The 12,510-nt window shown below is 46.7% G+C and overlaps 1 protein-coding gene across 3 annotated transcripts in view; it reads right to left on the bottom strand.

Moving 5' to 3' along the window:
• The window catches only part of ELMO1 (engulfment and cell motility 1), a 405,265-nt gene that overhangs the window by 232,620 nt on the left and 160,135 nt on the right, over positions 1-12,510 (bottom strand). For all 3 annotated transcript variants that reach the window (XM_068152730.1, XM_068152729.1, XM_068152731.1), the window contains 3 exons: positions 5,604-5,654; positions 3,925-4,047; positions 1,942-2,073 (listed from right to left, as the gene is read on the bottom strand). In XM_068152730.1, the coding sequence (XP_068008831.1) occupies positions 1,942-2,073; positions 3,925-4,047; positions 5,604-5,654 (306 nt within the window). The remainder of the gene's footprint in view (positions 1-1,941; positions 2,074-3,924; positions 4,048-5,603; positions 5,655-12,510) is intronic.

Below are 12,510 nucleotides of genomic sequence, written 5' to 3'. Positions count from 1 at the left end.
AGGTCACCTCGGAGCCTTCTCTTCTGCAGACTGAACAGCCCCAACTCCTTCAGTCTGTCCTCATAGGAGAGGTGCTCCAGCCCTCTGATCATCCTCGTGGCCCTTCTCCTGACACCTTCCAGCACCTCCAGATCCCTCTTGTAATAGGGGCTCCAGAACTGGAGGCAGTACTCCAGGTGGGGTCTCACCAGAGCTGAGCAGAGGGGGAGAATCACCTCCCTTGACCTGCTGGCCACACTTCTCCTGATGCAGCCCAGGATCTGATTGGCTTTGCAGGCTGCAAGTGCACACTGAGAGCTCATGTTGAGCTTCTCCTCCACCAGCACCCCCAAGTCTCTCTCCTCAGGGCTGCTTTCCAGCCAGTCACTGCCCAGCCTGGGTTTGTGCCTGGGATTGCCTCGACCCACATGCAGGACCCTGCACTTGGTCTTGTTGAACCTCCTGAGGTTGGCTTGTGCCCACCTCTCCAGCCTGCCAAGGTCCCTCTGGATGGCCTCCCTTCCCTCCAGCCTGTCTGCTGCACCACACAGCTTGGTGTCATCAGCAAACTTGCTGAGGATGCACTCAATACCACTGTCCATGGCACCCACAAAGATGTTGAACAAGCCTGGTCCCAGGACTGATCCCTGAGGGACTCTGCTTGTCCCTGGCCTCCACTGGGACATGGACCCATTGACAGCCACTCTTTGGGTGCGGCCATCAAGCCAGTTCCTTATCCATCTAGTGGTCCACCCATCAAACCCATCATCAAGTCCAACCTATCTCCCAACACCATCTAATCAACTATCAACCTCTTTGTCCATAACAAACTTCACACAGGTCATCACAACCATCTGAAGAAGCCTTGTGGTTTCCTTGACTGTGGTTCTTAACTATTGTCATTTTACAAATGATGTTGCAAACTTCTGAAAGCATGTCTGGACTTTGTCTCTTGTTGACATGACATTTGTAGTGGGGGAAAGCTTTTTGGATGTGGCTGAGAAAAAAAATGAACAGGATTCTTGCATATAGAATAGAATAGAATAGAATAGAATAGAATAGAATAGAATAGAATAGAATAGAATAGAATAGAATAGAATAGAATAGAACAGAATAGAACAGAACAGAACAGAACAGAACAGAATAGAACAGAACAGAATAGAACAGAACAGAATAGAACAGAATAGAATAGAACAGAATAGAACAGAACAGAATAGAACAGAACAGAATAGAATAGAACAGAATAGAATAGAACAGAATAGAATAGAACAGAACAGGACTAACCAGGTTGGAAAAGACCTCAGATATCATCAAGTCCAAACTATCACCCAACACCATCTAATGGAGAAAGAGAACAAGCAGTCCAGATAGCTAGACATGGTTTTAACCTTCCCCTTGGAAGAAGCAACTTATCAGCTCAAGAAATTAGGCCAAGTGAGAGAAGTGGAGAGTCCAAGGGAGAGTCACAAGGATGATTAGGGGACTTGAGCATCCCCCCTAAGAAGAAAGACTGAGAGCCCTGGTGCTGTTTAGTCTGGAGAAGAGAAGGCTGAGAGGGGATCTGATCAATGTCTATCAATATCTAAGGGGTGGGGGGCAAGTGGAGGGGGCCAAGCTCTTTTGGGTGGTGTGCACAGTAAGAAGACAAGGAACAACAGGTTCAAACTTGAACACAGAAGATTTCACCTCAACATGAGAGCCTTCTTGACAGTGAGGGTGACAGAGCCCTGCAGCAGGCTGCCCAGAGAGGTTGTGGAGTCTCCTGCTCTGGAGACTTCCCAACCCCACCTGGATGCATTCCTGTGCAGCCTGCCCTGGGTGATGCTGCTCTGGCAGGGGGGTTGGACCCAATGATCTCTGGAGGTCGCTTCCAACCTCTGATGTTCTGTGAGTGACTACAAGATGTACTAGAGCAGGGGCACTCACCCACTTGCAGTATTAGCAGCACACAGCAATACTCACAATGAATCCAAGCTTTTTGTAGTCCCGCGTGTACATGGATTTGCGCTTCTCCATGCTGCCGCTGCTGTTGTTAGGCTCAGATTCTGCATCGAAGGCAATTCTGCGGAGTTCAAAGATGATATCTCGTTGAGCCTACAGCAAAATAAGGTGAAAAACAAGATGGCTTAAAATACTACCTCTCACTTCAACAATCAATACCATAACAGCTATTTCAAAACGCTGCGTCCTCTCCGCTACCCAACCTTTCTTGCTTTCAGTTCCCCACTTCATACTCAAAGAGACAGTCAGCAAGGATGACTTTGTGGTTCTAATTTCCCAGAGACCTCACATGTGTGGGGTTCCCATGCAGATGCGTAAGTGCTGACTTCCAGAAGCTGGCCTCATGTTAGCAAAACCACTAAGTACAGGCTTGGATTTCATGCCTGTGGTTAAAATACAGAAGCAGCAGCCAAGAGATCACAGACATTTCTAATTAAGCTGGCACTTAAGCACTTGGCTGGCTAAACTCCAAATGGCTCAGCACTCTGCATTCTTTTTGGTAACTGTCCATTTTTTGCTAGAGCAGGAAGAAGCAACACAGGGATCAGTAGAAATGCCTCAAGGGAGTGATAACCACCCCATCATCAATATTCACCACACTGCATTAGTCACCCTCTAGAGAAACAGGCTCTAGTTCACTCTGTGTCAAACTGAGAGCCAAACTTTCCTGCTTCAGCTTTAGGAAACAGGAACAGTAAAATCCTACAGCAGGCAACAGTCTTGCTCTCCCCACCTCCTCTTCTCACAACCATCAGTAAGACTTAACACAACTCCTACTTGAAAAATGAAATCAGGTCTCTTCAGGGCTTAAAGGGAAAAAAAAGGCAACAAAAGATAAAGAAACAAAACCACATCTCCTCTACAGGTCATTGACTCTGCAGTCAAACTTGAATCTCTTAGTGCCTCTTCTTTTGCATAATGAACAACATTAAAGCTGGTGTTTGGACACAGTGAGCAACAAGCAAATTAATACCTACTATATAGGTTCCCAGAAACAGAAATGGGGTCTGTTTTGACACAAATAAGCTTAAACTTTAGCATACCAGACCATTCCCATTTAAACATTCACTTAACCCTTACAGAAGTAAGGGCCATACAGCTCTGCTGCTCATGAGAAGCACACAAAAGAAACCAACTCTGGTTTTTAGTGCAGGATGACACCAAATTCAATTCATGGAACTGAATGCTAAGGAGGAAGGCCTGGATGGTTTGTTGTACTTTTTGCATAAAGGTTACAAAAGCCAGCTGTGGTGGGTTAAAGTTTCCCCTCCAACAGGAAAACCACCACACCAGCACATCTTCTACCAACCAGAGGATACAAACCAACTTCACACAGAGAGGAAACAAAATAAGAATGAATGAATGATTCTACGACCGAATGTTCTAAGGATTCCGAGCAGTGTCTTCTCCCCCATGAAGAAGAACTACCTGGAGCTCTGTGTCCACTTCTGGAGCCTCTATTATAGAAAGGATCTGGAGGTGCTGGAAGGTGTCCAGAGAAGGGCCACGAGCATGAGCAGAGGGCTGGAGCTACTCTTCTGTGAGGACAGACTGAGGGAGTTGGGGTTGAGCAACCTGCTGTAGTGTGAGGTGTCCCTGCCCATGGCAGGGGGATTGGAACTGGATTATCCTTGAGGTCTCTTCCAGCCCTGACAATTCTGTGATTCTAAGAGCTTTACACAGCCCTGGAGCAGGCTGCCCACAGAGGTTGTGAAGTCTCCTTCTCTGGAGACTTTCCCAGAGAGGCTGTGGAGTCTCCTTCTCTGGAGACTTTCTAAACCCACCTGGATGCATTCCTGTGCAGACCCCCCTGGGTGATCCTGCTCTGGCAGGGGGGTTGGACTGGATGGTCTTTTCAGGTCTCTTCCAACCTCTAATGTTCTGTGATACTGCAATAAGCAGCTGTCTTCTCCCTGGTCTGACCACATCATGCCAGTTGCTTACCTGATCCTGTGGATCCATTTTTGTCATCATTCTGTCTTCCAGAAGGTTAAAGGTAAGCACTTGCAGGACATAAAGCTGGTGTGCCATTTCATTGTTGATGGCCCTCTGTGCCCTGATAACATGCTGCAAAGTAAAAGGCACCCTGGTGAACACCAGCTGATAAGAAAATTGTATCAGCTGTGCTGGTTCCATTTCTGTAAGCATGTGTTGGCTATGCAATAGTCTGTGTACACCCCAGAAAACAAAGAAGAAAGTCTAATTAGGACTAATGCTATAGGTGCAATGTAAGGAAATTTAAGGGACAGGATGTTACAGTATTGATGCACCAAAGCTTTCTCCTTCCAGCCACTGTGTGTATGTGTAGAAGTGCCATTAAGAAAAAAAAGTCACTTTGAGAAGTCACTTTGAAGAAAAAAAAAGCATACCAAGAGCATTAGAGCTCTGTATTAGACCAAACAAACAAGCAAACAAAAGAGGGTATTGAGAAAATACTTAGGAGCAACTGGCTGAGCAGAGAAGCACTGAGGCTGCAAACACAATCAGCAAACACAGTAGCCCTGGTAACAGCAAGGGTTACTGCTGCAGCAGTCAACATCACACCTTTACCAGGCAACTCCCTTCTGTAGGAGAAAGGCTGCTTGGCATACATTAGCATACAATATACCACACACAGCTCCATCAGCATACAACATCACACAGATGCAGAATTATCCCAATTGGAAAACAGACTCCAAACTGCTGGGCAGTTTGAAAATCCCTGCTGTGTCTAAAACAACAAAACACCAAGTGGGAAACAGACCCAGGTCACTACATGCAGCAGAGCACATGTAAGGAACGTGTCCAGAGAAGGGCAAGGAGGCTGGGGAGGGGCCTGGAGCACAGCCCTGTGAGGAGAGGCTGAGGGAGCTGGGGTTGCTTAGTCTGGAGAAGAGGAGGCTCAGGGGAGACCTCATTGCCGTCTACAACTCCCTGAAGGGAGGCTGTAGCCAGGTGGGGGTTGGTCTTTTCTCCCAGGCAACCACCAACAGAACAAGAGGACACAGTCTCAAGCTGTGCCAGGGGAGGTTTAGGCTGGATGTTAGGAAGAAATTCTTCCCAGCAAGAGAGACTGGCCATTGGAATGTGCTGCCCAGGGAGGTGGTGCAGTCACCATCACTGGAGGTGTTTAAGAAGAGCCTGGATGAGGCACTTGGTGCCATGCTTCAGCTGATTAGATGGTGTTGGCTGATAGGTTGGACTTGATGATCTCGAGGGTCTTTTCCAACCTGGTTAATTCTATTCTATTCTCACATTATCTTGGTGTTTCTCCCTGCATAAAACTTGCTGTCTGTCCTTCACCAAGGGCAACAAAGTTGGTGGGGGGTTTGGAACAGAAGCCCTGTGAGGAGAGACTGAGGGAGCTGGGGTTGCTTAGCCTGGAGAAGAGGAGGCTCAGGGGTGACCTTATTGCTCTCTATAACTACCCAAAGGGAGGCTGGGACTAGGACAATACCCTTTCAGATGATCCCTTTTTAATCCATTCAAAACAGCCAAACCTCTGTCCTGTACATTACAGACCACAAAGCCCCTCAAGATAGAAATGCAATTGAAACATATTAAAGAAAAAAATATGAACAGCAAAACTGCAGCAATCTGCTCTCTCTAGCAGTGAAAAACAGCATACAAAATTATATACTTACAGTTAGGATGATGGAGCGAAGCTGCTTTTGTGCCAGAATGTTTGCCATTTCCTATGAATTTGACAAAGAAAACCCAAAAAACACAAATTAATTATCCAGAATTAGGCATTTTAGTGCCATACCTAGAAGAACACTGACTTAAAAAAAGCCTGAAGTCTGTGCAGTGCTTATTGAGCCAGCAGTGTGCCCAGGTGGCCAAGAAGGCCAATGGCATCCTGGCCTGTATCAGGAAGAGCGTGGCCAGCAGGAGCAGGGAAGTCCTTGTGCCCTGTGCTCAGCACTGGTTAGGCCACACCTTGAGTCCTGTGTCCAGGTCTGGGCTCCTCAGTTTAGGAAAGATGTTGAGATGCTGGAAGGTGTCCAGAGAAGGGCAACAAAGCTGGGGAGGGGTCTGGAGCACAGCCCTGTGAGGAGAGGATGAGGGAGCTGGGGTTGCTTAGCCTGGAGAAGAGGAGGCTCAGAGGAGACCTTCTTGCTCTCTACAACTCCCTGAAGGGAGGCTATAGCCAGGTGGGGGTTGCTCTCTTCTCCCAGGCAAGCAGCACCAGAACAAGAGGACAAAGTCTCAAGCTATGCCAGGGGAGGTTTAGGCTGGATGTTAGGAAGAAATTCTTCCCAGAAAGAGAGATTGGCTGTGGGAATGTGCTGCCCAGGGAGGTGGTGCAGTCACCATCACTGGAAATGTTTAAGAAGAGCCTGGATGGGGTGATTGGTACCATGGTTTAGTTGATTAGATGGTGTTGGATGACAGGTTGGACTCAATGATCTCAAAGGTCTCTTCCAACCTGGTTAATTCAATTCTATTCTATTCCTGAAGTGAAGTAGGGCACCAGCTATATGCTTGTGTGCATTACTTTGGAGGTCACATTAAGATTGCTCTGAAAGTAAAGGGCAAAGAAAAGACTTTGTTGATCTAAGATGAGCAGTGGAAGATCTCAGAAGTGGTCTCCAGATGTTAAAAAGGACTTACAAAAGCTTGTTCAAGATTAACCTTCCCCCACAAAGGAGGGGTTGGGTGTATTTTATAAATAGGTGTAGAACATTCTATATTTACATACAGATCAGACTCCAGTCTCTAATCTTTATTTACTTTAGAATAAACCAAACCAGGTTGGAAGAGACCTTCAAGATCATCGTGTCCAACCCATCAACCAATCCAACCCACCCAAACAGCTAACCCATGGCACCAAGCACCCCAGCAAGTCTCCTCCTGAACACCTCCAATGACGGCGACTCCACCACCTCCTTGGGCAGCCCTTTCCAATGGGCAATCACTCTCTCTGTATAGAACTTCTTCCTAACATCCAACCTGAACCTCCCCTGCTGCAACCTGAGACTGTGTCCTCTTGTTCTGGTACTGGCTGCCTGGGAGAAGAGACCAACATCCACCTGTCTACAACCTCCCTTCAGGTAGTTGTAGAGAGTGATAAGGTCACCTCTGAGTCTCCTCTTCTCCAGGCTGAGCAACCCCAGCTCCCTCAGCCTCTCCTCACAGAGCTGTGTTCCAAACCCCTCACCAACTTCGTTGCCTTTCTCTGGACTCATTGCAGCAAGTCAACCTCCTTCCTAAACTGAGGGGCCCAGAACTGGACACAAGACTCAAGGTGTGGCCTAACCAGTGCAGTGTACAGGGGCAGAATGACCTCCCTGCTCCTGCTGGCCACACTGTTCCTGATGCAGGCCAGGATGCCATTGGCCTTCTTGGCTGCCTGGGCACACTGCAGGCTCATGTTCAGCCTACCATCGACCAGTAATAACCATACCTTGACCATATCTTAACCACACCTACAAGTGTAGACAACATTTTAAAGCCCCATTAACTCTCCCAGCAATACAGAACTACATCTGTGTGTGTGTATGGACATATGCTTAGCATATGCAATGCACACAACTTGCAGCAATTATCATCATGCCATCATTTTCAAATTCTCCTTTTCAAAGTGTGCTGTCTAATGATTTGTAGCATATTGCACACTGCCATTTAGACACTGTTGATATGTACACAAAGGAGCAATGTTTGGAATTAATAGACCACTGATTGGAAATACAACTCAAGCTGGGTGCAGAGTGGGTTGAGAGTAGCTCTGAAGAAAGAGCCTTGGGTGCATTGATTGATGAGAAGCTCACCATGCGCTGGCAGTGCCCTCATGCTGCCCAGGAGGCAAATCCTGTGCTGGGCTGCATCAAGAGGAGTGTGGGCAGCAGGGCAAGAGAGGGGATTCTGCCCCTTGAATCTGCTCTGCTGAGACCCCACCTCCAGTCGTGCCTTCAGTTCTGGTGTCTCCAGCAGAAGGAGGACGACACAGAGCTGTTGGAGTGAGTCCAGAGGAGGCCACAAAGATGATCCCTGGGATGGAGCAGCTCTGCTATGAGGATAGGCTGAGGGAGCTGGGGGTGTTCAGCCTGGAGAAGGGAAGACACTGGGGGACGACCTCAGAGCTGCCTTACAATACCTGAAGGAATCCTACAGGAAGGCTGCAGAGGAATTTTTCATCAGGGTGTCTAGAGAGAGGACAAGGGGGAATGGTGTGAAGCTGAGGGAGAGCAGGGTTAGACTGGAGCTTAGGAAGAAGTTCTTCAGTAGGAGGGCGGTGAGACACTTGAACAGGCTGCCCAGGGAGCTTGAGCAGCTGAGTCTAGTTGAGAGGTATCCCAGCCCGTGGTGGGTATGTTGGAGTAGGTGATTTCTTAAGTCCCTTCCAAACTAAACCATTCTGTGATTCTATCACAGCCCTTCATAATCCAGCACAACAGATGACACTGACAACATGCTTAAGGGCATTGTGAGGACACCCAGAGATTCTTTGCTGTTGGCACTCTATCAAAAGTACTGTTCACTTTCAGGAGAAATTGATTTTGAAAGAATCCTGCTGATCTTAGGCAGAGTTAGAGAGTAATGTGGAGTACATACAGGTTACCTTTATAGAACAAAAAAGAAACTAGAAAACATGAAAACTGTGACTAATACACAAAAGAGGAATGGAAGCCTATGAAGAATGATGGGGACAATGCTTCTTTACAGACTCTGTTGTGACAGGACAAGGGGTGATGGTTCTAAACTAAAGGAGGGGAGAATTAGACTAGACAGAAGGGAGAAATGTTTTAAACTGAGGATGGCTGCCCAGGGAGGTGGTAGAAGCCCCATCGCTGGAAATATTCCAGGTCAGATTGGACAGGGCTCTGAGCAACCTGATCTAATTGAAGTTGCACTACGAGGAGAGGCTGAGGGAGCTGAGGTTGTTTAGCCTGGAGAAGAGGAGGCTCAGGGCAGAGCTTATTGCTGTCTCCAACTCCCTGAAGGGAGGTTGTAGCCAGGTGGGGGTTGGTCTCTTCTCCCAGGCAACCAGCAGCAGAACAAGAGGACACAGTCTCAAGCTGTGCCAGGGGAAGTTTAGGCTGGAGGTGAGGAGAAAGTTCTTCACTGAGAGAGAGATTGGCCATGGGAATGTGCTGCCCAGGGAGGTGGTGGAGTCACCATCCCTGGAGGTGTTCAAAAAAAGGATTGGATGAGGCACTTGAAGCCATGGTTTAGTTGTCAGGAGGTGCTGGGTAATAGGGTTGGACTGGATGAACTCTGAGGTCTTTTCCAACCTTATTGATTCTATGGTTCTATGATCTACTCTGCTGAATCTGGGACACTGTATGTGGAGGCTCTGTTTTCATAAACCTTTTAGCCTTCTCCACACTTCAGTGACCACTCTCTGTAGCAGTCAGCAACAGAGAAGCTGTGCTGCTCCACGACCAACAGAGAAACTTTGCCATTCCTGCGCAACACTGATGCTCTGCATCATCCCTGGCAAACTGCAGTAGAAGCTAAAAAGAAAGACATGGGGGATTTCTAGGCTGGACTTGATCTCTGAGGTCTTTTCCAACCTGGTTGATTATATGATTCTCTGCCCCTGCTCGCTACAGAGGAGTTGAACTACATGACTTTTAAAGTTCTCCTCCAACCCAGACCATTGTATAATTTTTTGATAAGAACATGGCTGCAATCAACCTACCCCCAAACACACAATGTAAATAAAGCAAGACAGAGCTTGCTTGCAAAAAGAAGACAATTCTAATAGTGAGGCAGGAGGCAGTCTAGATGTTGACTGTTTTCTTTATACCAGATGAAAGCTGCTGCAACTCAACGTGGGAACAGTAAAGAAGGAAGAAGGGACCAATGAAAAGGGAAACTCAGCTTTAGTTTTTATGCCACTTCTGGCTGAGCAGGTTTCAACTGCAGGTGACAAGCAAGGAATGAGTGATGCAGACGATGCCAGTGCTCCTGGAAATGCAGAGCTGAGCTGCAGGGGGAGTGCCAGGCACATGCTAAAATTCACCTGACAGCGAGCAGGCTTGCTGGCGTTGTATATCCACTGCCAAAAGATAAGACACTGTAAAGGACATGAGGTAACCTTTGCTGCATTCAAGGCAAAAGAAATAAAGGAATCATCATCTTTTACTTTTTGGAGAGGATTATCACATTGTCACTCCCTCCTTACACCTGCAATTCAAAAAGCTGTTACTGGGTCATTGCTGTGAGGTTTTGTGGCTTTTTGGTTTGGGTTTGGTTTTTTTTTTGCCTGGTCATGGGACCAGAAATTGATAGGGAACAACAAGAATGCCCAAAAAGCAATTACTGCATCACAATCCACTTATGTCTTCAGGAAGGCTATGTGGCTATTAGCAGCAGATGTGCTGCCTCTTCTAAAATAAGGACTGGGGAGACAGAATAGAATTATTCAAGAGAATTTGCTATCTCATTTCCCATAGCAACATCTCTCTGCAAAAAAAAAACCCCAACCAGATAATTGCCCCCAAAAAAGTGTTCTGAACATTCCCAGTACAGATTCAATGCTCTTTGCTGATAAAAGACTTCAAAAAAAATAATCATTTAAAAAACAAAATAGTTTTCTGGAGATGATTTGGTCCCTGGTAGCAGGAGAGGAAGGAAAGCAACCAGGGAGGCCTCCTTAGAAGAAGAAAAATCTTGAACCTCCTGGCTTTTTGCACTACAGAAATAGGAAAAGGGAGGGGAAGAGAGGGGAAGTAATTCAGATACCAGCACCAATTTAAATCCTTTCCTTAATTGCTCCACAGATCATGCCAGTCCCTGTAAGAGGGCAACAGAGAGGGTGTCAGAACTCCTAGAGTTGTGTGAGGGGTTTGGTGCAGTTTAGAAGAAAATAATAGGATAGGATAGGATAGGATAGCATAGACCAGACCAGACCAGACCAGGTTGGAAAAGATCTTTGAGATCATCAAGTGCAACCCATCACCCAACACCATCTAATCAACTAAACACTGGCCCCTAGTGCCTCATCCAGGCTCTTCTTAAACACCCCCAGTGATGGTGACACCACCACCTCCCTGGGCAGCACATTCCAATGGCCAATCTCTCTTTCTATGAAGAACTTCTAACATTCAGCCTAACCTAAACCAGCCTAAAAGTTTCTCACCTCTCACCATGTTTGTGGTGGTGCTGAACCTTAACTTTGGAGTACTCCCCATCAGATAAGTACAGGAGACTGCATCACCTCAGTTCATTGTCTTGGAAAGACAGAATTCAGGGAATGGTAGCAGTTAGCCCTGTCTTGAAGCTTATGGACACAAACATTCGGGGTTTACTAATTAGCTACAAGAGAGATATCAAGAGAGATATCAAGAGAGATATCAAGAGAGATGAGATTCTGACTGCTTATTATAGGCTATTAATAGCTGAAAGAAATTTTCTGCTAGTGTCAGAGCTATCAGTCCTCAAGACAAATCAGCTCATTGTTTTGGATGTGAGGAACAAGTTCTGCACCAGGAGGAGGTGGAACACTGGAGCGGGTTGCCCAGGGAGGTGGTTGAGCTCCCATCCCAGGAGATATTCAAGGTAAGGCTCAATAGGACTCTGGGCAAGCTGATCTGGTGGTGGATGTCCCTGCTGACTGCAGAGGAATTTGGACTGGATGAGCTTTGAAGTTCCCTTCCAGCCCAGCCCATTCCATGATCTCCTGATGATGACAAACTTCATGGCTAAGAGATTTGTGTCCCAGCAGCAAGTGCTACTGGTGAAGTCCATATGGTTTCCTGCCAGCCTCACTTAGATGTTCCCCTCTTGGTGAAATACAGTTTCCCTGACTGAAAATATTTCTGTTTTCACATGAATAAATGAAAGTAGTCATATGAGTGAATATGGGAATACCCTCTGGTACTGTTCTCTTCAGGAACACATGGCTACTGGCTTAATACTGAAGTCTCATCTACCTCTGACACTGTCTGTCAACTTCAAATATGGCCAAAGCCTACTTTTCACAGGACCATAAGCAGCAGCAACTACCTACAAATGTAAGAAGTGAAGCCCCTGGGTTTCTTACAAGGACCTTATCACAGATTTATGGCAAAACTGAAAGGCAAAGCTGCACCAGGGGAGGTTTAGACTTGAGGTGAGGAGGAAGTTCTTCACCAAGAGTGTTGTTCATCATTGGAACGTGCTGCCCAGGGAGGTGGTGGAGTCACCATCCCTGGAGGTGTTCAAGAGGGGATTGGACGTGGCACTTGGTGCCATGGTCTAGTCATGGGGTCTGTGTTGATAGGTTGGACTTGAGGTCCTTTCCAACCTTAGTTACACTGTGATACTGTAAGATTTCATTCCAGTGTTGTTCATTAGGTGTCCTCCTCCTTTAATAGCTGAAAACTGTACTGGAGAAGAAAGGAAAAAGGAATGGGACAAAAAGCAGCTTTTTTTTCTTAATTAGACCATGGTATGAAGATAAAATAATAAGAAAGAGTTAGCCAGCATGGCTTTGATGTTTGCTTAAACAATCTCCAGCACTTAAAAGCATAAATAAATCTCAGGGGAGTCCTTGCCAACAGTGATCAGCAGCTCTCAGTGACATTGTTCTGGGCACGATCAGTGCATCACCATGAGAGTTAC

Source organism: Melanerpes formicivorus, unplaced genomic scaffold, assembly GCF_026170545.1.
Source record: "Melanerpes formicivorus ecotype bairdi unplaced genomic scaffold, bMelFor1.0.p_v2 SCAF_24, whole genome shotgun sequence".
Classification (NCBI taxonomy): Eukaryota; Metazoa; Chordata; class Aves; order Piciformes; family Picidae; genus Melanerpes; species Melanerpes formicivorus.
Note: the sequence above shows the minus strand (reverse complement) of the source record. Positions and strands in the feature narration are given on the sequence as shown.